Source organism: Trichosurus vulpecula, chromosome 9, assembly GCF_011100635.1.
Source record: "Trichosurus vulpecula isolate mTriVul1 chromosome 9, mTriVul1.pri, whole genome shotgun sequence".
Lineage (NCBI taxonomy): Eukaryota > Metazoa > Chordata > Mammalia > Diprotodontia > Phalangeridae > Trichosurus > Trichosurus vulpecula.
Genome location: NC_050581.1, coordinates 31470126 through 31495217, shown reverse-complemented (window position 1 = coordinate 31495217; position 25092 = coordinate 31470126). Strand labels below are relative to the sequence as shown.

The window sequence follows — 25092 nt, the reverse complement described above, 5'->3', positions numbered from 1 at the left end:
AAAATAAAAAATGTCAAATTTGTCATCAAAGGCAGCCTGATTTGGACATTGGAAAGGCTGATGGATAACATTTAGAAGCTATTTGATCCTTATAATATTGCACTGATGATGGGGAAACTCTAGCAGCATTCATACCTTCTCCATGGTCCAATGCATAATGTATTGGTAAGTCTTCCTTACCCAGGTAATTTCCAGTTCTGGAAGGCTGTACTCACTTGCTTGTTTCCATGGCAAAGAAAAACAAGTTTTATAGCCATTGGTTTCCTACTTCTGTCAAATTCCAATAAAACAAGTAAGAGTAATATTTTGCTTGGCAGGAGTTAGATGCACTATATTCCTACAAAATACTGTTCCTGTGGGCTTAGCCATTTTGATATATATTTGTACTCTTGTCCTCTAGTGAGAGCATTCCTTTAGATTTAAGATAAATGCTGGTATTTGACATTAGTTTGTAAAATATACCATATTAATTAAATTGTCCACAAATTTTGATTTCACTTTCCTAGGACCTGTTCTTCAATTATGTTTACTTAATTTTTTTTAGACAGGATGAATATTTGACAAATTATATCATGGCACTAGAAATATTTATTCAGAATATAAGAACATTTGTAAAATAAGTATTATAAATGTCTCTGTATAAATAAATGCAGATTGGTTTTTTTTTACAATTCTATATTAACACAATAGCTATTATACAGCAGCTAAAACTAAAGGTACATACAAGTGAAGAATCAAAAATTCCAAGGTATAGTACAGTGTAAAGTGACAACTTGTAAATGAAACACTTAATACAACTGAACAATACTGACAAATCCAAACAGTCACATGTGCTTTAATAACAGACAATACATTCAAGCTTGTGTAAATCTTCTAACAATTCTAATTTGAGTGATATAAAAGTAGAACAATTTTTTAAAAAAAAGAACAGGAAAACTAAGCTTTCATGCAAAGCAAATAAGATACAAACAATTTGAAAGTTCTATTAGGAATAGATAAGTGAAGTTTCATTGACTGTATTACTAAGATTGATAAGAGGTTTTGCTTTGTGAGTCACTCAATGAAAATTAAATGAACTTTATATATTCCAGCTAACAGCACATCATCACAACAGTTGCTGCCACTGTAGCAACTCCAGATTTGTCTACATGTCCTCCAGTTAATATTCAGACTGATTATGGATCTATAGCTTGTTCTACTTTGCTGAGCTGCTATTTTAAGATGATTGCTCATTCATGGTAACAAAGGCCCTTGTTAATGTTTGCCAAATGCATCAAGTTGTATTCACTGGTAAAAGAATGGCACACCCCCAACTGAAGGCCAAGTTTCATTACTTTACTTTCTGGTTGTAAAATCTCACTATTTCACAACCACTAACTTATATATTTAATCCAAAGGGTCAATTTTCAGAGAGAACACTTTAATTACTCAGCGTCCCTGCACATAGGAGCATTTATTTTATATATGTATAAATGTTCCTAGATCCTGTAACAGAAGGGTGAATGAGCAAACAACACAAGGAAGTCTAAATAGGAATTTATCTAAGATTGTCAGTTAAATCTAGAGATTGATATTTGTGGTATTAGAATAACTTTCCTATTAAACATAAATAATTATACAACAAAATTGCTGTAAATTAACTTAAGGTTTAACATACAGGGAGAACATTTTACACTTTTGGTTGACTTGTCAGCACACAGGTGTATTTTAATAAAAGAAATATTTTTTTAAAAAGTCACTGGGTAAACTTTTATAAAGACTTTTTTGGCAATAAATACTTCTCTTTATTTCATAGCAAAAAAAAAAAAAACTCCCAAACAATGGCTGACTTCTGGAATTATTAGACAGTATTTGCAAATCTCAGTTTAAAGCATCAAACAGTTCCTTAATTGATGTGTGTAAATGAATTTTTTTTTAGGTTCCACAGAGTAAAAAAAAAGGGGGAAATGGTTATTGTATAAAGGAATCATCTTTTCCAGCATAGCTATCTCAGCTATCAGAGAAAATAATAAAAATATTGTTTATGTGGCCCAGTGAAGTTTGAAAAATTCCACCTGCCCAAAACATTCCCCCTCCCTAAAAAAAGAATTAACTATTAACTAATTAACTCAGTTTTAAAAAAAAAGTAATCCTGTTACTGTGGCAAGGATGAACCAGCAGGAATTTGGGAAGAAATATAATTTTTTGTGTCCTTCAGGGAATTATTGTAAGGAAGGTATTGTAAAACAGCTCCTAGGATATGGGGCTACACTGAAGGATACTTTATAAAGAATATGTGGGACAATTTTTTGTTTAGGAAAAGCAATCTGGCTACAGCTAGGAAGATCAGGATTGTTTCAAACAGTTCCAGGTTTGCTTGTTTTTTAAAAAACAATCTTCCATATTCCCTAAGAGCCTTGGAGAAAGGGAGACTCTAAATTGAGGTTGAGTTTCTTGGGTCTCACCAGAGAATCCTGCTCATTAAGCCCTCTATAAGCACAGGTTTTGGATATACACAGGTTATGTGAAAGAAGAATTTAACTATTATATTCAATTGGCATCTAATTTGATGCAGGACAGATCAGTTAGTTAACTGGTGTTAGTCTACCACCAAACATGCAGCAAAGAGTGAGAGCCTGGCACCAAAAGATTTAGGCATGTGAATACTGGTAAGAGATTTGTAAATATTATGTAAATCTTTTTTTTTTATGTAAACCTTTTGTTCCCTGAAAGGCTCTTTCATTGGAAAGCTATATAAGTCAGTTTAAGGGGAGAACACGTATTAAAGGCTATTAAAATCTTGTATACTCAAGGTCTTAACGGTACATCAAAACCAATCCAAGGGCATAGAACCAAAGACTCTTGTGTTGATCTCTTTCCAGTTTTTTTTTAAACAGGACAAATAAAATTAAGCACCTCTTCTCTTATTCATTCCAGTCTCTATAAAGGCTAGTCTAGAGAAAAAACAATTAAGGCTTGAGGATTATTAACTTTAGGGTCAAAGGAAGGATCTTTTCTTGATGTACTTTTTGGCCTCTGAGGCCCCAGGCAGCTAAGACTGGGGCTGATATGCAGTGAAATCCCTGGGCTTGTGTCGACCCATCACACTCCCTTCCCCCTCAACACCCTCTTTACCCATCACTAGAAAAGGAATAAAAAGGGTACCTAAATATATTCAGTGTCTCTAGCCTGTGGAAACATTTGTTACAGTAAAGGCCAAACAAAATGAGAAATATGCTTCCCCAACCTCACCCTGGTTAAAATAGTAAAAGAGGGGGCAGGGGCAGCTTACTTTAAACATAAGGGGAATGCAATCAGGGAGGAAAAAAAACATGTATTTTGTTTTATTTGTGGAGGGTGGGGAGAGGCACTAAAGTTTTACACACCTTGATAACAATGAATTAGAACTATAATAATGACATAATGCTCATCTGACAGATAGTAGTTTGGAACCTAGAAAGACAGAAATAAAGGTCTCCTGGTCGAATAATTGTCAAAGAATCCCAGAACTGGAAGGTACCATAGACTTTTGTCTCTAATTGTTTATATCCTACCCAAACCAGAGATAATCAGTTAAAACATATTGTTATCCTTAATTTAAAAAAAATTAAAGTGGAACCAGTTTATTATACAAAAGACTTAAGCACCAATTTTCATTTTGAGTAAATCTAACCATGAAAGAGACAGTATGGCAAGGACAGGCCTTGAGTCAGGAAGAGGTTGGGTTCCTTTCCTGCCTCTGCCACATACTATACTGGCTATGCATGAACACGAGCAAACTGACTTTTTGTAAGATGCAGATAGAGGAGCTGCTGTTAAAATGGAGCAACTTTTCACACAACTGAAAACACAAGTCTGGACCCCTTCCCCAAATTTAAAGAGCGTGAGTGTGTGTGTGTATGCACACACATGTATACATATTTTACATTTTTTTAAATGAACTGTTAAAGTTCAAGCTTTGGCTGGGGATTACTCTTTTCAAGTATTTGGAAAGAAAAAGGGAAAGAAAAATTCTCCCTTTTGTGCTCTATTTCCTTAGACAACTGTGTAAGCAACACTATTCCATTTTTCCCTGGAAGAAATTTCTCACCCAATATGTAAAGTGGTATGTCTTTAGTGTATATTTACAAAGAGGCAGCTAGGTGGCAAAATGATGGGCCTGACGGCAGTCAGGAAAACCTGAGTTCAAATCTAGCCTCAGACATTTTCTACCTATTTGATCTGGGTAAGTTATATGATTTCTGTTTGCCTCAGTTTCTATCCGCATGGCTGTTAGGAGGATAAAATATCAGTAAAGCACTTTGTCAAACTTTAAAGAGCTATATGAATGCTAGCTATTATTAATGAGAATAGGAAGGACTGTTATTGTTGGCTTGTGTTACTGATAGTCTAATCAGCTAGTGTTTTTTGGGGAACAAGTGGCTCAATGTGATTAACAACTTCAGTACTTTATAATGTAGTAGAAAAAAGCAAGAAACAAGGGTTTAAGGCCTGGCTTTGCTACTCGCCTTAGGCAAGCCATTTTACTTGCACTGCCCCACAAAAATAAGACTTGGACTTAGAGGATCTCTGAGGTGCTTTCCAGCTCTGAGAGTCTTGTGAGACTGAGTCTTCCAGTTCTGATTATTTTTGTAGAGAAACCAAGAGCTGTTCCCTCCTAGTTTTTGATCTTAGTTATTATATAAGCTCATGGGCACAGTTTCCCTTTAAATAAAACAAATGCATTTCTTATTTCTATACATTTCCTATTGCCCGGAAGCTCCCTAAGGACATAGACTCCTGATTCATTTTGTTTGGTCCCTGGCAGTTAGCATAATGCGTTAATAAATGGTTGTTCAATTGAATTCTTCCTCTATAGCTAGGAACCTCAATGTTATTTTTTATTCAGTATGAATCTTATACTTTTTCATAACAGAGTGAACTACAGACCAATTTCAGCTTCTTCTACCTAGTCACTCATTATTTATGTGCACTTCAGTTTACACCAAGCTATGATAGTACAAAAAACTTCTTAAATAGCTTTGGATGGACTCTCATATGTTGCCATTACAGGATTAGCTGTTGGCTAATTTGAGACCGGGCTTTTAAAAATCCCTATATCACAGGCACAAAGTAAACTTGAAAATGTCAGTGAAGAAAGGCTAATCAGAAGAATTGAGATTAAGATGGTTGAAAGGTTAAGAATTCAAAACATCTGTTAAGCATCTACTGTATGTGAGATGGGAGTAGAAAACTCTCAATAGGAAAAACCAAAACAAAATAATACAATTTTAATCTAAGAGAAAACTTCCTAAGAAGGATGAGGGCAAGTGCATCCCATTTTAGTTCCATACCCTCTTCATCTGAGCCCTTCCTACATGTCACTGTGTGCTAATCTTCACTTTCCTTGACTGAAGAGGCCACAAGCCATGTTCTTGCTCACAAGGATAATGGGAAAATATGGAGAAAAATGCCTTGAGTTTGAGTATTCCACCTGCTATAACAAGAACTGCCTCCTTTAGCACAAATGCCAAAACGTATTTATTCCAACACATACCCAGAGCTATGGGTGTATATATTTAATGTGTTATACCCCTGGAGTTCTACAGGAAAAGTGAAGAGATGCCTTTTTTTGAGGAATCCACAAAAATACATTTTGCTTACACTGTAGTGTCCAAGAGTAACCTACTCGTTACATTTTTTTTTTTTTTTGGGTGGAGAGGAGAGGTGAGATGCGAGCTCAAATCCCAAATTCACAATGGAAGATTTCCCTTCTCAACCCCAGGGACTAGCAGGACAGATGTAAAGTTTCTATTACTTCCAAATTATATTGTTCCATTAAAGGACACACATTCTGAATGACATGAGATACGCTAACAACTCTATTTCAGCTTCAGAAATATGAAAGGCCACTTAGGTGAGACCCTCTGGAGTTATAAAATAAACTTCAAATGTGAAGGACAGTCAGGGAACTGCAGCCTTCATCTCAATAAGCACCTCTTGGACACCTGAGACCATAACATACACCTGTCCCGTATCTATGTCAGGACTTATCCTCATGTTAGGTGGAAAGCTAAGGGAATTGGGATTGCCAGGGGGGAAGAATGGGCCCACTGCCTGGGCAAAAAAAGAGAAAGCATTGAAATTATTGAAAACCTAATAACTCAGTTTATATAGTATCTCCCAAGACTGCAAAAGGTGGTGGTGGTGTTGTTTTGCGGGGCGGGGAGGGGGGATGGAAAGGGAAGGTGGTAAGAGGGAAAGAGCTGAAAACAAATCTGTTGGGGTCAATTACCTGTGAAGTATGGTAGGCCCTCAGGGTACCCCAAACATAAGAAATGTCTATTTGCCATTGATAGTTTCTCCTTTGGACCTTGATGTGAGGTGCATTCCCTTTAAGCACAGTACATATGTGGCGAATCACCTCTGTCTCTTGGGAAGCTCTCCAAGAGGACACTAAAGACCATGATGCCCTTGAGTGGAGGTCAACCTGACAAATACCTCCAGCCTCCCTATGGCAGATTCTGGCAGGTGCTCTTTAACTCTCCTGGTCCTGCTCCCCGGATTAGCTTCTATGGGCAGAATCTTGGTGCCTGGAATCCTTTTAAAGCGAGGTCTCATTGGTGTGGGGCCTTGAGTTCTCCTCCTCCAGCAGAGCTATTCTCTGTTTGAGCATCCTCACCTGGGTTTCATGTCTCTCCACCATGGCCATCATCTGAGACTCCAGCTTTTTCAGTTTATTTTGGTGCTTCTTCTTTGCTTTCTCATATGCAGCCACCAGGTTACTATGGAGGAATGGAAAGAGGCTGGTATGAAGATAACCTAGATAAAACTGGCACAGGGTGAGGTTAAGTTAAAAGTGAATAATTAGCCTAGGGCAAGAGAGCAGGCCAGATAGGCTGAGGGACAAATTAGGAAAGGGACTGGACCTGTGGTTTCATTGCTGTAGGAAACTCCCATTAGCAACACAGGTAGTGACCATTTCTGCAACTTAAAGTCTTAGCTACCTAGAGCACTGAGAGGTTAAATGACTTATTCAGAGTCGCACAGGTAATATGTATCAGAAGCAGGATCTGAGCAATAGTCTTCCTGGCTCTGACACAGTCATCTATCCACTAATCCTGCTGTCCATCTGTAGGGGAGGTTAAAGAGAATCTAAATGAACTGCCCTAAAAGACCCATATCAAATCAGTATGAAAAAAAATGATTAAAAATAACCAATTAAGAGTATATACAAAAATACCTGAGTATCTAGATTATCTATCCAGAGAGATAATTCTCCATCTGTCTCTTGATGCTCCCTATGAGCAACATGAGTTTGTTCTTCCCTTAAATGATAATACTCAGAAATATGGCATGTGGATTTTTATAATTAAAATCCTATTCTCCATCATCCCATCATTTAAATTAACTCCCGCAGCGCTGGAAGTAATACTAGCAATCTGAAGTAACAGAAAAGACCAAAACAGTTATGGAAAGCAGAGAAGATGTCAAAGTTAGAGATTGGGGACGGGGAGGTTTGGGGGGGAGGTGGAGGAGAGATCCAGCTCTTGCTCCAGCAAGACAGACTGAAATAAAACAAACAGAAAAGATTGTTCCTAGACGTGACAGATGGTTCACCAAAACAAAACCGGCTCATTCTTGGTCTGGGAGGAGATAGGATCTAATATCCATCTTATGGATCTAGTGACAGAAAGGATTGTAGAGGTCATTTAGGCATTTTACAGACAAGTAAACAGACCATAGTGGTGAAGGCAAAGTCACAAAGGTTGGTAAGTAGCAGGGTTGGGGCTGAAACTCAGCCCCTCTGATTCCCATGTTTGGTTTTCCTTCTACCATATCCTGGCCTCCTAGGACTTGTACCCAAGTTATCCTCTTTTAGCTCTAAAACTCAAAGCAGTTCCTGAATGTGGACCACTTAGACAGACACTAGAGGCTGCAAAACATAGAATTCCGGGGCCAACATCACCTTGCTTTTCACCTTTGGAACATTTGCTACTAGCATAGAAAGCCCCATCTCAGGAAGAGGCATGTCCTTTTGACTGGAGGGCCTAGATCTTGGGGCAGCTCCTACTAAACCAGCCTCCTGGGGTGGGATGGTATTTTATGCAATTTCATACAATTCTTTCTATATTGACGAAAGTGAAAATACAGGAAGGAGTATACTTGGCAGCCTGCAAGATAGGAAATCAAACCAAGGTTTTGTGAGTTTTTACCTGTTAGCTCTTTTCAGATCATTAACAAACTCGGCGGACTGCTGGTGTCGGATTTCACTGCTCTTTGTCAGTCTTTCCAAGGCGCTCACCAGCTCCTGTACTCTGGCCTTCAGTTTCTTCTCCCTGTGTCAGAGGAAGAGGCATTGAGGGGCCTGAAGATGGTGAGTGTGAGTAATACACGAGCACCAGAAGCAAGGGGTAAGGTACGTGATACAGTTCACCTGTGAAGGCATATAGTAATGATGTCTCTCTCCTCCCCAGAATACTGTCATGCTTTAGTGCCTGTTTCTATTTCAGAGAAGTACAAGAGTCACAGAAATGAACGGGAAGAAGAGTGGCTCTGAGGCTACACGAGGCACATCTGTTGGGTATCTCTCATGAAGCCACAGGAGAGTATGTTAGAATACACGCAGACTCTCCTGATCATTGGCCCAGCTGACTGTCTAATGAGGAGAAGGCTCAACAATGTTTTGAGACTCACAGGAAGGGCAAGATGGTCTGGACCAGGAATATAGTTCATCTTCTAGAGACCAAATCTATTTTTACACAGTAATTACCAAAAAGGGAAGGCCGACTAATCACCGTCAGCTCTGCGCTAAACCTAGTTTCTGGGAAATAACAGACATGACACTAAAGGGAGAAGAGATGGCACAGATAGGTCTGCAAGGTGCTTTTCTCACATTTTATACGCTCCTTATATCAACCTTGTGAATTAAATATCAGAGGCATTAGTCTCATTTTTACAGATAAGGAAATCAAGGCTCAAAGAAGTTAAATTACTTGCTCTTGCTAATACAGCTCGTAGGTGGTAGTGACAAGATTCAACATTGGCACTTCCCAGCAAATTTCCACTACGGTCTGTCTCCCGAGGAGGGAGATGAGGTGGTCTGCAGATATGGAGGACAGAAAACGATGATTTTTATCGGTATAGCTTTCTATTCTTCCAGAGCAGAGGAGGAGCACAGGTGCCAGTTGTTAATGAAAAAAGAAAAGAAAATGAACTCTGCCCATCTGGTAGACACAGGACATGAGGACCCAAGATATCTAGCATATATGTAATTCCACAAATGGGTGGCACATTGCAGTTTCCTAAATAGACAGGAGGAAATTTCCTGGCTACAGAGTATAAAAAAGCAGGTACTCTTCCACACAACTGAATCAGTGTTGGAGAAGTATTGTAGGCTTAAGCACAATTTGTCCACAAGTTTAGCTCTGAATTCTACAGGCTTTCGTATCAGGACCGGGTAACAAAGGGTAGATGTGAAGTCATCTGTGAGGGTACCATGTCAGCCTTGTGACCATGCAGAAGGGTCTTTTTCCTGTCTTGATCCTGTCTCACTAGCACAGCAGGCAAAGCAATGCCATCTTGGATACCTAAGCCAATCCACTGATAACCAGGCTGGTGTTGGCACTTTGATTACTACTTCATAGGTCTGCCCTTTAAGGGGGCTGATCTAGGAACATTTTCACTGGCACACCTGCATCCATGAACCAGTCTGTTTACACTTACCACTTGGCTGACAGATACAAAGCTACATTCTTGGAGTGTGCAAATTCCCAACTGTCCTAACAGATGCTAGCCATAGTGGGTACATTACTCACATGAATTTACATAAGTTTAGGCTCATACTCACCAAAGGATAATCTGTCAGCAAACCAAGGGTGGAATACCTAACAGGGTCAGAACAGACTCTAGAGGCACAAGACCACCCCAGATTAGCTGTCTCACCTTGGGTAAGCAACTGAGCTTTTCAAGGCTAGTTTCTCCATTCACATAATAGACATATGCTATTCCTACCTATGTCTCAGAAATGTAGAAAAAAAGATCAATTAAAATTTGTTTATTGTCTTGAGATTCTAGGCATGTACTACATGTAAGTACAAGCACAGAGTCTATCCAACAGGAATGCATTTAAAAAAAATCTCTTGTGACTTTTGTGTTCATGTTGTAGTATATCAAATCACTGCAGGATTTTATTTGGGTCAAAGAACAGAGACAGCACAGACATTAATTAGGGCAGGAACTCAAGAGTTTAGAACAAACCAAAAAAAAAAAAACCCTCCCTCAAAAAAACAAACAAACAAAAAAAAACCAAAAACCCCAGCAGAATCCAAACACTCTAACAACAAAAGCCTCAGCACGCATATCTAGAAATCTGATAATCCAGATGGACCTTAATGGTAATTCTAGAAAAAGAAGAATGAGAACAGATGGCAGTTTTGCTTTCATGTGTAATCTCAGAAGTTTTGGGTTTAATCTAATCAAGTACCATTCCAGACAGCATCAGAAAAGTTAGTAAAGAAAATAGTTTTCAAGAAACCCAAAAAACTCTACTACAGGAAGAAGATTTGAACAAGCTGGCCTTGGCTGACACTGAAGTTTCAGGAAGACAAGAAGAGGCTATTAATCTTAACAGAAGAGTCTTATCCAAAACTAGAACGATCTGATTAGCCACAGTCCCTACAAAAGCTCAGTGTAGGATGTATCAGAGGCCCAAGAGATTTCAGAAATTACTTAATTTAAATCCTCATTTTATAGATAAAGAAGCTGAGGCCCAATGAAGTAGAGTTGCAAACCCTGATTGTCTGACTTCAAATTTAGTGCTTCTTCCTCAGCACAATGTTTACCTGTTCTCTTTGTTTTTTTTTTAAATCTAACTTATTTGATGATTTTTGTCCTTACCTAAGTCTTTCCTTCTGAATTAGAAGATGTCCTAATTCTGATCTGTCAGGATCGAAAAACCAAAAACTTCTCCCAGCAATTTTTTTCCTTTCTTTTCTTTTTTAAAGGGGATGGGATGAAGAGATTTGGACCTGTGTTTACATTGGTCTAGGAAACTTCTGGAGAACAAACCTCTTCTACCAGTGCAGATCAGCAACTGTTCCTCAAACTATAGACTTGGAGGATGGTCTGATTCATTGAGAGGTTAACAGGTTTGCCCAAGTTTTTCTGGCCCTCTATCCACTATGCAACACTGCTTCTAAATTAGAAACAAAATTACCAGCTAGCATTTATACAGTACTTTAAGGTTTTCAAAGTGCTTTATGAATATGACCCCATTTTAACCTCAAACAAACCTGGGGGGTAGGTGTTAGTATTATCTCCATTCTAAGTGATGTGCCTGGGTTCCTACAGCTAATGAATATCTGAGGCTGCTTTTGAACTCAGATCTTCCTCACTTCAGATCTGGCCCTCTACCCACTTAGCCACCTACCTGCCTATTAGTGTTCCCCATGAATAGTATTTTTTAAAGTAATAGTTGTCTGGTGATGAGAGAGAGGCTGAATAAATTATACCACATATTATATAATGGACTATGATTACATTATAAGCCATGACAAATACGAAAAACAGAAGGAAGCATATAATCTTACATGAAGATAACTAGAACAATGAGATCGCAGATAACAACAATGTAAAAAATCAGTGAGAGCAAAAAAGTTTAAAAATACACATTAAAAAGATCAGAAGGGTACAAAGATGTTCCCATTTTGTCAGAGTTAATATACTCTTAATAAACTCAAGCTGTCTGTCTGTAACATGGTTTATACAGAGAATACTGAAGAGGAACGACACCTGGGTCCAAACAATATTCAATGTCCATGCCATATTATCAAAGTTGAAGGAAAAATCCTTCTTTTCCATTAACAACTGAAGCCTCTAAAGTGGAAGATGATGGGTGTTATTAGCAATCGGGCTTTTTAACTAACTGCATGTACTTTTAGGGGATTTGTTTGGGTGTTTGTGGGGAAGTTTCTGTTGTGTCAAAACAAGATCTAACTGTAAATAATTTTAAATGGTTCGTGGTTTGGAGTTTATGGCTTTAGATATAATCTTTCTCTTTATTTTACTTGTTCATTTGAATGTTTATTTCTGTAGATGGTTTAAGCTTATATTTTTAAAATTATCTGCAAGGCAGATATAAAGCAATGAGGAATTAAACTGCTGTGATTTAATATATTTTTTTTCTTAAACCTTTCCAGCTTATGAAAACAAATAAAAGGACAAAACTAAAAACAAAACCAGTTCTCAGGTTTTTCTGCTATATTTACTCTAAACATATCTATTTCAGTTACAGTATAATTACATGAGTTTCTTTCTTTCTCTTTTTTCTGCTGGATCTTTTTTGGTTCCAGATTTCCTGGCTCTTTAATGAGAAATTCATGCTAACTAATTTAAGATGGTCCACTAAAATACACAGTAACAGAAAGAAAAAATGGTTCCTATTATGTTTATGATATGCAGATCCTGCATTTCATGCCTATTTCACCTCTGCCAGAAAAGGCCTGTGGTATCTGGGAGATTTGAAAAGTCAGGGGCTTACAAGACAGAAGCCAAATGGCTCACTTGGAACCAGTTGGTGGATTCTGATCCCGTTTGTCCAGCATGTAGCAATTACTCCTGGCAGGGAAATCAATATGGCTGGCTTTTTCCTCTCTCAGAAAAGTAATTATAATTGTTAACTATACAATCAGAAAAGCTGGCAGCAACAATAAAAACTCCCCATCTAGAATAACTTGGAATAAAAGGAAAAAATAAACGTGGACTAGAACAAAAAGTAGGAGAAATCACCATCATAACAAAAATCATTGCTGATTCTTTAGTAGAAGACAGATATGCTTTTTTTCTTTTTGAAAGGCCCAGCACCAAAGTGTGTCATGCTTTTTGAACATTATTTTAACTTCCTCTCCATAAAGATTCACTTTTTCAAAGTAGAAAAGTCGATGGCAAAATGGTCAAGCAGCTGCCGGCCGTACCACCCTTTCTATGCTCCAATGATCCCGAAAGAGCTGGCTGATTAGTTGGTAAAATCCAAGATGAAATCTGATTCTAGTAGAATAAGTCATTGCTCTGGTGTGCCGATAAGGGCTACCTACCGTCGCAGTGCATTGGTAACTTCTGCTGCCAAATCATTCTCGCTGAATGTCGTTCTCAGCTCAGCTAGTGATACCACAGATGAGGCTCCATCCATACACTCCTGAAAACAATACAACTGGCTGTTAAATGTAACTTGGGCACTGTCTTAGAAACCTGAACCTGCTCTGAAGCAGAGCAAACACAAATGAAGCAGGAACATATGCAACAGTTGAACAGTCACGTTGAAAGCTGTCTACACTTTAAGAAGACAAATGCAGAGCGAAATAAGTAGAACACAATTTAAACAATTTAACAAAACAATTTATACAATAACAACAATATTATAAAGACAAACAACTCGGAAAGACTTAGGAACTAGTTCAGTAAGACAACCAACCAGCATTCCAAAGCTCTCATGAGGAAACATGCTAATAACCTCCTGATAGATGACAGACTCAAGATGCAGATTAAGATATATATGTATGTATGTGTGAATATATACACATATATATCACATGTATTTTGGACATGACTAATAGTGGAGTGTGTTTTACTGAACATACATATTTATAGGGGTAGTTTTGCTTTCCTTTCTCAGAGGTGGGGAGGTGGGACAAAAGCAAAAGCATATTTGATGAAAAAAATTAGTTTTAAAAATATTGATTTTGAAGACAGGATGCCTACCTACAGTCAACTTAAGGATAGGATTTCTAGAAGAACTCAAAAAAATATGAACACCATAAGGCAAAAAAATAATACAAGAAAACTGCCCAGAACTTCTGAACACAGAAAATAAAGTGCTAATCAAAATAATCTACAGATTGCCTCTAGGAAAAAAAAAAGCCTAAGCTATAAACTCCAAGACACATACTGATTAAATTTAACTATTCTAATGACAAATAATAAGTTTTACAAATGATTAAGAGAAAGATTTCAAAATATAAAGGAAAGGAAATTTGAATACACAAGTCTGTTCTCCACCCATCAGAAATAGAAGAAGAGAATGGAATAATGTGTTCTAAAGAGCAAAGGAGCTTAAGATACAATCCAGGGTGATACCCCTTCAAACCTGAGCCTAATCATCAAGGGGAAAAATGATGGACATTTGATAAAGTATTTTTTACAAAGAAAACTCAACAAAAACAGGCGTAAGATTGTTCACTTTTCAGACACCCCAGACAACAGAAGCACAAGACAAAAAGATAAAGCTACTAAGGAAATTGCAAGTGGTTAAATTTTTATATATACATATATGTGTGTATACACACACACATATATATATAATGTGTGTATGTGTTTACAAACACACATATACATGTGTGTATATGAAATTATATATGTATATATACATATATATGAAAAAATAGAAACAATATGACAACTTTGAGGATAAAAACAAGGACAGTAATAGATAAATGGAGGGACCATTAAGAGATTTCTTTCTTAAAGTACACAAAGAGATAAAGATAAAAGCAGAACTTAAATTGAAGTGATGGCAGAGTAACAGGCCTGATACAGCAAGAACTGAACCTCATGATATTTTGGTTTCCAGTAAATCAGTCTTTTGTGGGTCTACACTGCAGAACAGAGGGGGGCATGAAAGGGAAAAGGGGAGGAAGAAGATAAGAGAGGAATATAAGATGTATTCTATTCAAGTAAATGGTAAATAATGAACAGAAAATAGTATAGTATTTCAGGAAGAAGAGGGGTAAAAATGGGTAAGGCAGCAAAATTAGAGGTTGAAACAGGCAGAAAGAAAGGGAGAAATATCAATCTAGTGCTGACAGAAGTTCTACTGAAGAACTCTCCCAAGTGGGGAGAGAAGTATTTCATAATGGGAGCTGGAGGCTTTACTATGTGTGTAATTTGCAGGGATTTTTTGCTCAGAGAGACCACTACCTCTAAGAGAGTGTTGTGTCTCCATGGACGGCATCGTGCCTCAGGAGATAAGAGATCATAACTCTGGCAGGGGTGGGGAGGAAAGAGGGGAAGTGATATCCAAAGGGTGGAGTGTCATGTAATCAGAGAGATTATTTCATGGCAAACAGGAAAAACAATTATAAGGAAATAAGAGATAGAAATGGACTTCATGAACAAACATGCAGGAAAATTTGTACCACGGGGCAGTACTCTCTATCTCCTCCAGGAATTGATACTTCTAAGAGTAAGCAAAACAGAAAAAAGAAAAAAGGTAAAGGGGCAAGATCATCAAGCCAACAAAATACAAATTTGTTTTAACAGAGAAAACTGTCCATCAGACATAATATTTCAAAAAATTGTAAAAGACAATTGTACAGACATTTTAAAACCAGAGAAGAGTGAAAATACAAAGAATACAGTTATCTTATGAAATAAATCTCAAAATGAAACCTCCTAGAAATGTCACGGCCAAAATCTAGAGCTTCCAAGTCAATGAAAATGTACTGCAAATAGTCATAAAGAAAGAGTTTAAGCACTAAAGAACCACTGTCAGCATCATAAAAGATTTAGCAGCTACAACTATAGAAGAGTGGAGAGCTTGGTATTTAAAAAGGCAAAAGGTATAGGCTTACAAGCAAGAATAACTCACCCAGAAAAACTAGTATAAAGATAAGCATTCCTGATGAAAATACAATAACTGAAGAGAAACTTTGAAGCACACAGTAGTAAAGGGAAACATAAAAAAGCAAATATAAGTAAGTAACTGAAAAAAGACTTATAAAGCCTTTATAAAGACTTTGTATCCTTTAGAAAGGATGAAGTCTTTGCATTCTACTAGGGAGTAACTGTAATATAAGCATCCCTTAAAAACTGTGATGTCAGCAGGGATCATAGAGGAAGTCAAATAAGATAGAGAGGGTCTGGGAGTGATTTTTACTATATTTTGATGATCTTAAGCGTAGAAAGCAAAGGGAAGGGGGAAAAGGTTTCACTAGAGAAGAAAACAGAAATGAGGTACAGGAGATTTGCCTCACATGACTGGGGTGAATGTAGAAGTCTATACAAATGGTAGGAGTTTCACTGACACCTCATTTTGAACTAATGCAGACTGAAGTTAGCGTACCATAAGTAGTTTATACAATAACTACCACCCTGTAAAGACAAACCACTTGAAAAGACTTAAGAACTCTGATCAAAGCAATGAGCAATCAGAATTCCAGAGGAATGATAAAGAAAAGGCTACTTACTTCCTGAAAGAGAAGTGATGGACACAGGGTACAAAAATGAGACTTTTTTTGGACAAGACCAATGTGGTAATTTGTTTTGCTTGACTATACATATTTGTTACAAGGGTTTTGTTTTTAATTTTTTAAAGTAAATTTTAGTAATATCATTTGCTTTTATGTCACAAAAATTACTTTCAGCATCCTCCCCCAATGTCTTCACAGATAGCCATCCCAAATAACAAAATAATTGTTTTTTGAAAGAAAAAGAGGAAGAGAAAAAAAATCAGCAAAAATGATCAACTGAAAAAGTCTGAAAATATGTGCACTATTCTATACATGTGGACTTCCTGCCTCTATAAAGAAATAAGCCTAAGAGCCCTAGGAGTGACTACCACCCAAACCACTGGTTCTATTTTCAGTCCAGTCCTCACAGCCATCATAGCTACTTTTCTGATTAAGTGGCCAGCCCTCCCCACCATATGCCACTCACAGAGCAAGCAGGATAAGCTAGTTAAAGCAGCAGGGCACTGTGAGGGAGACACAGAAGGCAGGATCAAGTCAGGGCAAGTCAGATCACTAATTTCACCACCATCTCTCCTCAGACCCTAATGCAGACAGCTCAGGACCCTGAACCCAACAGCCTTGGGAATAGTAGTGACCTGAAACCACCAGACTGGCTTCCAACAAAGCTCCTGCAACAGTCACTGTGGGGAAAAATTATTCTGCATAATTTTCTTTCTCCTTTCACCAGCAACAACTGATGACCAACTGCTTCCAACAGGCAGATAAGCCACAGGAGCCTTCAGAATAGCTGCACCTCTCAGAACACCACTCCTCCTCCCAAGCAAGCAATTCCTGTAGAAAAGGGGCCCATCATTTCCACCTACTGCTAACCAACTGCCACTCAGAGAACAGGCAAGCCAGTATAGCAGAAGCAACAAGGCAACCTGAAGCAGACAAGCAGCAGCATATTCCAGACAAGTCAAACCACCACCACCAACACCCTGACCACTATTACCCTCAGTCTCCAATGGAGACAGAGCAGCACCTTGAACCAAAGAACTTTGGGAATAACAATGCTTCTGGCCCAAGTCAGGCAATCATCATCCTAGGAAATAACCCTTTGGAGATGCAGTTTGGCCGATGTTCCTGCAGGTGCTTTAGCTACATCTGTTGAAGACTCAGAGAAAAAAAAGTTTTTGCCACCAAAATCCTTGGTACTGTCAAATGGCTTAGTATTAGAACTTAGTATTAGGAAGTGATAGGTTTCTAAGTGAGGGAAGTTATTTTTTCTATTATATTAATAATTTTCTTTTATATTATACCAATTAATTATTAAATTGGGATCCAGGCTTTTCTTTTTCTATTTCCTTATTTAGGGCCCAGCCCCTACAGGTTAGTCAGTCAGTCTCAGAGGGCCAAGGCTGATAGATGAGATTGTCCAAGTCCTCTGGGAACATGCTCCTTGATCTTAGGTGAGTCCCCACCCAACTGGGAGACTTTACTTTTGTTTAGAGTGTAAGTATAATCAAATCTAGGTGAATTCCAGTCTGAGAGTGTTGAGCTCATGCCCTTGTGTCCACCACCTCACTGGAGTTTAGGGTGACCCAGCTTATGAAGGAGAAAACCAACCAGGGTGGTCTGGGTAGAAATGGATTCTCCTGTCTAGACTGTTGGAGCTGCTGAATTTGATGATCATGCCATGTTCTCAGTAGGAGGAGCTGAAGACTTTTAGCCTACCCCTCATTAACTGTTCACCAATTAGGGTTGATTTTCACCTGTCAGGAGTATGCTCTTTTCTAAAAGTATATTTAGGCATCCAGTCCCTCCATGTCTTTATCTTTGGATACCAAGAGAAACCACTGACTATGAATGTATTAACTAGCTTAATAAATTGAATATTAATTGCTCAGAAACTTTGTCTCTCAGGTTTTTCATTCATCTCAGAAGAAAACCATTATAATATTCTTTATGACTGCATGGGATTTTCCCATATGACTTATAGCTGAAACCAAGCTAGACCGTGAGCTCCTTGTGAACAGTAGGTATGCTGCTCTTCTCTGTCTTGCAAGCACTTAGCGCAGTGTTTTGCAGATCGTATGCAGTTTTAGTAGCTGCTTCATGGGACAGAAGTGTTTTCTCATATCTTTTCTTTCAGGCCATGCTTGGTTTGTTTGGATTTTGTTTTTTAATTTAGCAAAATTCACAATTAATTGTTTTGTAGTTACTGTTCTTTCCATTTACATCATTGTAGTCATTTTACATATTGTTTTCTTGGGTCAGCTTACATCACTGCCTTGGTTCATGTAAATCTTTGTTGGGGTCTATGCAGCGTTGGGGGAGCACTAACACCTGTGGTCTGAGGGCTTGTCAAGTCCTTTTTCAGGGCTGCTCATCCAGCTTTGGTGTCCACCTCTCACCTATGGCTCCAAAAAGCTGTAGCATGTGAAGTGCCATACCCTGATTAAAAAAAAAAGTACTACTTCTTGCTCTCCCTATGGTTATTTCTTCCCAGTTTGCCATGAAAGCTCTTTGGTTTATATCTTCCAACTCTTCTGGTTGTCAGTTGCCCCCAGTAGGTCTGACCTACCTTTTCTTGAAGCAAGACTCTGTTCTCTCAGAGCTGGTGGTCTTGCACCAAATCTATGCAGATTGTGCCCATCATGTGATCCTCATTTCCCATTGTAATATTAAAAATTACAGGAGTTATTTTCCTTTCATTGTTAATCACTGACTTGACTAATGAACATCATATATTCCCCTGTATCTTCTTTCTCCCCTCTCCTGATTTATGTGCCCTTCCATTCTGCAGTTTAGTCCCACAGTAAACACTGTTTCACCTAAACGTAAGGATGGCTGTAAAGTTTAGTCATTTTCCAGGTCTGTTCCTCCACTGTCTTCTATTGATATTAGCTTTCATTTACTCATCTCCTCATGTAGTTTTAGAAAGAAATATCTTAAGGGATTTTCTGTTTTTGTGTTACTGTTCTTGTTTTGTTGTTAACCCCGTATTTCCTTTTCTAATTAAAAAAAGAAGCTTTCCCCTAGGTGAGTTTATTGCCTGCAACTTCTTGATTGCTATATAGGTATGTACTGTTTGTTGTTTGTCCTTCATTCTCAAAGGGGACCAATGACCTCATGAGGGTCATGTCTTAACTTGCAAGTGAATGAATTGAGTTTAAGTGAGGCAGAGCTGAGTCATCAGAGTCCAGTGGCAAGACAAGAGTCAAGAACTTGACCTTTTAAAATTAAGGTCTTTCCTAGGTCTCAGTCAGTCTGAGGCAATGCCCATTCAATGACTAAGGTATAGGTAAGAATTGAGACAAAAGATGGCCTAGTTTGCCATCACAAAAGTATCCATCTAGGAGGGAAAGAGTTTCTGGCCAGAACAGAAAACAACTGATATTCACACTCACCCTAAGCCATCAAAACCAAACAAGGAGCCACAAAGGGTTGGACAGGGGCCTACTGTTGCCCATTCGATGAAAGTCAGAGTGATTTGTATTTAAAGGCATAGTCAAGTAGCTCCATTTGAATCGCAATGGCCTTTTTAAAGCCTTTTTTTCCAGAGCTATACTTCAAGAAATCATAAATGAATGAAAACTGCACAAGACACTGAGTAATTTGTCTTAGCTTGAGAAAAAAAACAAATAGTATAGGGTTCTTCTTGTTTAATTTCCTTCTGTATTCTCCACACCCTCCCCTGCCCCCCACCATATTATTGTCTTGAAGATTTTGTCCCAAACCTTGTGTCTCACTCTTAGAAATATCAGTTCTTACAGGAAATAGTGATGCTATCAATTACTGCAGTGTGTGTGTGTGAGCATGTGTATCTTTCTTATATTTCTGATGCCTAGAATGACTTTTGTAAAGCAAATAATTTGTTTGGTTCGACTTCCTTTGAAGGAATACTTCAATGCTTCTCTTTTATTGAAAATCTATTTTTTAAAATACTAATGTTTGCAAGGTATGTCAATGTGTTTACAATTTTTCATTCCCTCCTTCAGTTTATGGTAGATACAAAGTAATCTTGTGTTACTCAAATTTTGTTTCCTTTATATTTTGAGTGTTTTTCTCCTAGTCACTTAAATAATTTGTTCTGTCACTAGAATTATTAAATTTAACCATTTTGTATCTGAGAGCTTGCAGCATAAATTTTTTTTCCTGGAGGCGATCCTGAGGATTTTTGGATCAGCTCCTCCTAACCCCTGCTCAGCTTTTGCCTGTGTTCAGCAATTATGGGCATTTTCCTTGCCATAATGCAAAAAAACCCAAAACTGTCTTGCTTTTTTGGGAGACTTCTGCCTTAAGGTTTTTTTTTCTATGTATCCTATCTTCAAGATCAATATATTTTGCTAGCACAGAGATCATGTTTTCTTTGAATAATATTGCTTTTTGCTTCTCTTTATACAGACTCTCTTTTATTTCTATATTTGTATTTCCAACCAGTTGTTTTCTCTCTCTTTTTTTTCTTTTGGTGAAGGTTTGCCACCATGGATTCAAGTTTTTGTATTCAGCCAATTATTTCTGCTGTATAGGCCACAGAATGTGTTTTCAAAAATCTTATCTCTGTCTTAAGCTATTTAGAAACATCCTGCTATGGTTTCTTGTTTTCTTAGTGATCCAGTGTCCTCATTTTTCTTTGTCTTTCAAAATTATTCAGAGATGTTGTCTCTCCTTTCGATGATCTGGAGGCCTTTCTACCTTCTGTTAATTAACATGTTTGTGGTCAAGATATTTTTTTTCTTTTATGAGTTTTCTTCTTCCTTGGGTCTTTGGTAATTTTAGTCTTCTTTTTCCTCATAGTTCCTGACCATTTACCTTCTGAGTTTGGTCCCCTATGATGGCAAGATCACCTGAGGGCTGGGCCTCAACTCTATCTTAGTCTCCTTCATTACCAGGGAATTCACTTTTCATCTACCTCAGTCCCTTCCTCAAGTCATTTCTTGAGATCACTAGGGACCTGGGAAAATGGAACTGACCTCTGCTGGATGCCAATCTCCTTGGTGTAAGGTCCAGAGGTGCCCCAAGTAGCCTCTTGTGCCTGGCCTGCATTCTCTTTTCCTCAGTTCCCTAGCTTGACACTTCTGCAACACAGTATACCGTGACATTCACATCCTAGGCAGAGCATGATTCTGGCCTAGGGCTTTTCATGTAGCATGAAGGGGGAGTAGCACTGAATTCTATTGTAAGGCCAGGGATCAGCTTGTGCAGCCCTGCCAGAGAATGGCAGCCAATGGAGGAGAGGGTAGTGAGTGCATACATTACAGATTATGGTTTAGGCTTCTCTGTTTTAAGTTCTGTTTTTAATTTATGTTGTTATCCTGATAAGTTCCTTGGTTCCTTCGATCATGGAGATAAGGGAATTGCTTTATCTCTTACATCTAATTCATATTTTGGAAAGATTTGAGAGATTGTGAATACTGAAGAAAATGTCTAAGTACTCCATCCCCATCCCCATTCCTTTATCATATATTTAGTTGCTGGCATATTTGCATAGGCATAATTAGTATTATTTTAAAATTTAATGAATACCATGTTTGGATGAACCTCGAATACAGCCAGGGAAGAAAAAAGCAAAATGATTCTTTAAAAATAGCACTTTTCTTCATTAATGACATGCTCACTCAACTTTTATCTTTATATCCTGGTAAGTTATTTTGCTCTAACACTACTACCAAAAAATCCTCCCACAAAACTCTTGCATAACTTATTTAGCTGTATAATATCAATAATTTTTATCACTGAAAAACTAAGGACAATTTTACAACTTTCTGGTTACTTTTTTTGTTACATTTATTGTCTTCATTATTGTTTATTACATCTTTGTCTTTCAGCAGGAATAAACTGCAATGAAAACAGGATCCTAGAAATTTCCCCTTCAATTTAAGGTTTTCAAAGTGACAATGTATTAGGGCATAAAACTTAAAAAAGGAAAAATATGATTATTGTGCACCATTTAACAAAATTTATCCATTGGAGACAGGATTAAAAATTAATTTGCAAACTAAATAAATTAATCCTAAATGATTGGTGAGCCAAAGAATAAATCACAGAAACAAAGAAAAAGGAAACAATAAGAAAATACACATTTTTCAAAATGAAGTCAGTGAAGAAATCCTAGGGGAAAATTATCTCTCTCAAAAGTCTCATCAGAAAAAGAGAGAAGGAGAATGAATTGGGCATTTTTTTTAATAAACCCAGAAAACTAATAATTTAAAAATAAGAAATCTTGAGAAGAAGACAGAAAGAAACAGAATTAAAAGCAAAAACCTTATGAATTAATAAAACTAAGATCTGTTTTTTGGGGGGGAAGAAAAGAGCCAACAAAACAAATAAACCATTATTAGCTAATTTGGTTTAAAAAAAAGAGGAAAACTAAATTACCAGTATCAAACATTAAAAAGCAAAATTCATAGCAGCTGAAAATTAAATAAGGGAAGCTAAGAAACCATTTTGATTAACTATATATCAAAACTGTTAATGAGAGAAATGGATAAATATTGATAAAAATATAAAATTCCTACATTAACAAAATAAGAAATGTAGCATTTAGATAACCCAATCCCAGAAAAAGAAACCAAACAAGTCATAATGAACTCCCCAAAAAATAACCCTGGGACCAGTCGGATTTATAACAAAATTCTACTAAATATTCAAAGAATTATTAAATCCTATACATGGTGTCCTAAAATTCCTAGTGCCGTTTTAAGCTTTTTATAACCCTATGTGTTATATAAAATATTTGTAAAAATAGAAACAAAAAGGATCCTATAAATTTCTTCCTATGATACAAAAGTCATTTTAATACCCAAACCAAGGAGAGTAAAAAGGTAAATAAAGGTATTGACCAATATCACCCATGACTATTAACAAAAACATATTAAATAAAATATTAGCAATGAAGCTATATCAACATATCACAAAGTTTACACACTATAACCAGGTTGGATTTGTATCAGGAATGCAGGTTTGGCTTGATATTAGGAAAATTATAGACATAACAGAACATAGTAATAATAAAAACAATAAAAAAAATTACTTGATTACATATAAATAGGGAGAAAAAGCTTTTGACAGAATACAGCATCCACTTATGTTAAGAACACTAAAAATGGACCTTTCCTTTATATGCTAAGTAGCATCCAAAGTCAGGATCCAGCATTATCAATAATGGGGATAAACTAGAGCCATTTCCTGTAAGATCAAGGAAAAAGCAAGGAAGTCCATAATCTCCACTATTATCTTATATAGTGCTAGAAAAGTTAGCTATCTCAATAGGAAATTGGGGAAAGAAGCATGGGCAAATAGGAAACAAAATTATTACTTTCTGTAAATGATACAGTTTACTTAGAAAAGCCTAGAGTCAATTAAAATTAAACAAAACAACTCCAGTAAAGCTGTAGGAGAAAAAATAAATCCAAATAAGTCATCATCTATGTTACTTCCAATAAACCCAGCAGGAAGAGATAGGAAAAAAATTCCATTTAGGGTAAGTACAGAATGTAAAAAAAAAAATACTTAGGTGTCTATCTACCTAGAAAACATAGTAACAAAATGAATGCTGCTAAAAACACTCTTTATGGAAATAAAGATACATGCAGACTGAGCCAATATAACAGAAATGAAAATGTCATTTAAACGTACTAATTCAATGATATACCAACCAAACTACCATCATTAAGATAAATAATGGGGGTGGGGGTGGGGGAAAGGCAGGAAAGAAGGGAGTCTAACAGTTATTAGATCTCAAATGAGTAGGTCAGTGTTTGATAGTCTCAAAGACCATAGCTATTGGTATAAGGACTTACATGACAAAAACTGCTGGCAAACCTGGAAAAACAGTCTCCAAGAAATTAAATTTAGACTAATGACATATCAAGATAAGCTTCAAATAGATACATGACTAAATGTAAAAGCCCAGAAAATCAATATCAAGGAAGAAAATATCAAGGAAGAAAACATCTGGAAGATTTTATGATCAAACAAGAGATAGAGGTTCAAGCAAGATACAATGAACAATTCTGACGACATAAAATTTAAAACTTTCACAAAAAAGCCCAATATAGCTAATATCAGAGAGGAAACAGTTAACTGGGGGAAAAATATTTGCAGCAAGTTTCACTGATAAAGGTCTCAGTCCCACAACACATAAGGATCTGACTCAACTATAATGACAGCCATACCCCAATTAGGTAACCAGTTGAAACAGATGAACAAAAATTCTCAAAAGAAGAAATCAAGGCTATCAATAGCCGTATTAAAAAAACAAATTCTCCAAGTCATTGGTAAATAGAGAAATTCTCATTAAAGCAACATTGAAATTTTACCTCATACTCATCCGATTGGTTAAAATGACTAAAAAAGGAAAATACAAACGTTGGAGACATTTTGGGAAAACCAGCACATTAATGCACTGTTTTGCAGCTATCAGTTGATTCAACCATGCTGAAAAACAATTTGAAGGCATGCCACCACAGTTATGTTCTACCTACCTCCTGACAGAGAGGCGATTGACCCAAGATGAAAAATGAGATATATAAAAATTTTTGTATGTGGCAAATGTGAGGACTGTGTTTTGCTTAAATATTGCCCTGTCTCCCTACCCCCACAGTGGTTGTATCTCAGAGGTGGGATGGAGAAAAAAAAATGAAAACAAATTTTTTAAAAAATCAAACTCCTATCATTAGAGAAATCAGAAACAATGGTGGAATACAGAAATGTGTGAGGTGATGGCAGTTGATGACCTCCATTTTGAATCTTAACCTCTGAATGCATTCTATGTCCTAGTAATAGTAAGGAAATGTGAACTACTTTTTTCCAATCCCTCCCTTCCCCACTACACTCTCCTTCCAGCTGTCCACCCAGACCTATTTGCCATTCAAGCTATGGACCAGCACCTTGCATTCCTTTA

The 25092-nt window shown here is 37.1% G+C and overlaps 1 protein-coding gene across 1 annotated transcript in view; it reads right to left on the bottom strand.

The window, feature by feature from the left end:
• Window positions 1-577: 577 nt before the first annotated feature.
• Window positions 578-25092, bottom strand: part of MCC (MCC regulator of WNT signaling pathway) — a 265718-nt gene continuing 241203 nt past the window's right edge. Inside the window, exons 15-17 of the mRNA XM_036737648.1 lie at window positions 13053-13153; window positions 8175-8297; window positions 578-6743 (exon numbers count right to left, since the gene is read on the bottom strand). Of these exons, the coding sequence (XP_036593543.1) occupies window positions 6563-6743; window positions 8175-8297; window positions 13053-13153 (405 nt within the window). The 3' untranslated portion in view covers window positions 578-6562. The remainder of the gene's footprint in view (window positions 6744-8174; window positions 8298-13052; window positions 13154-25092) is intronic.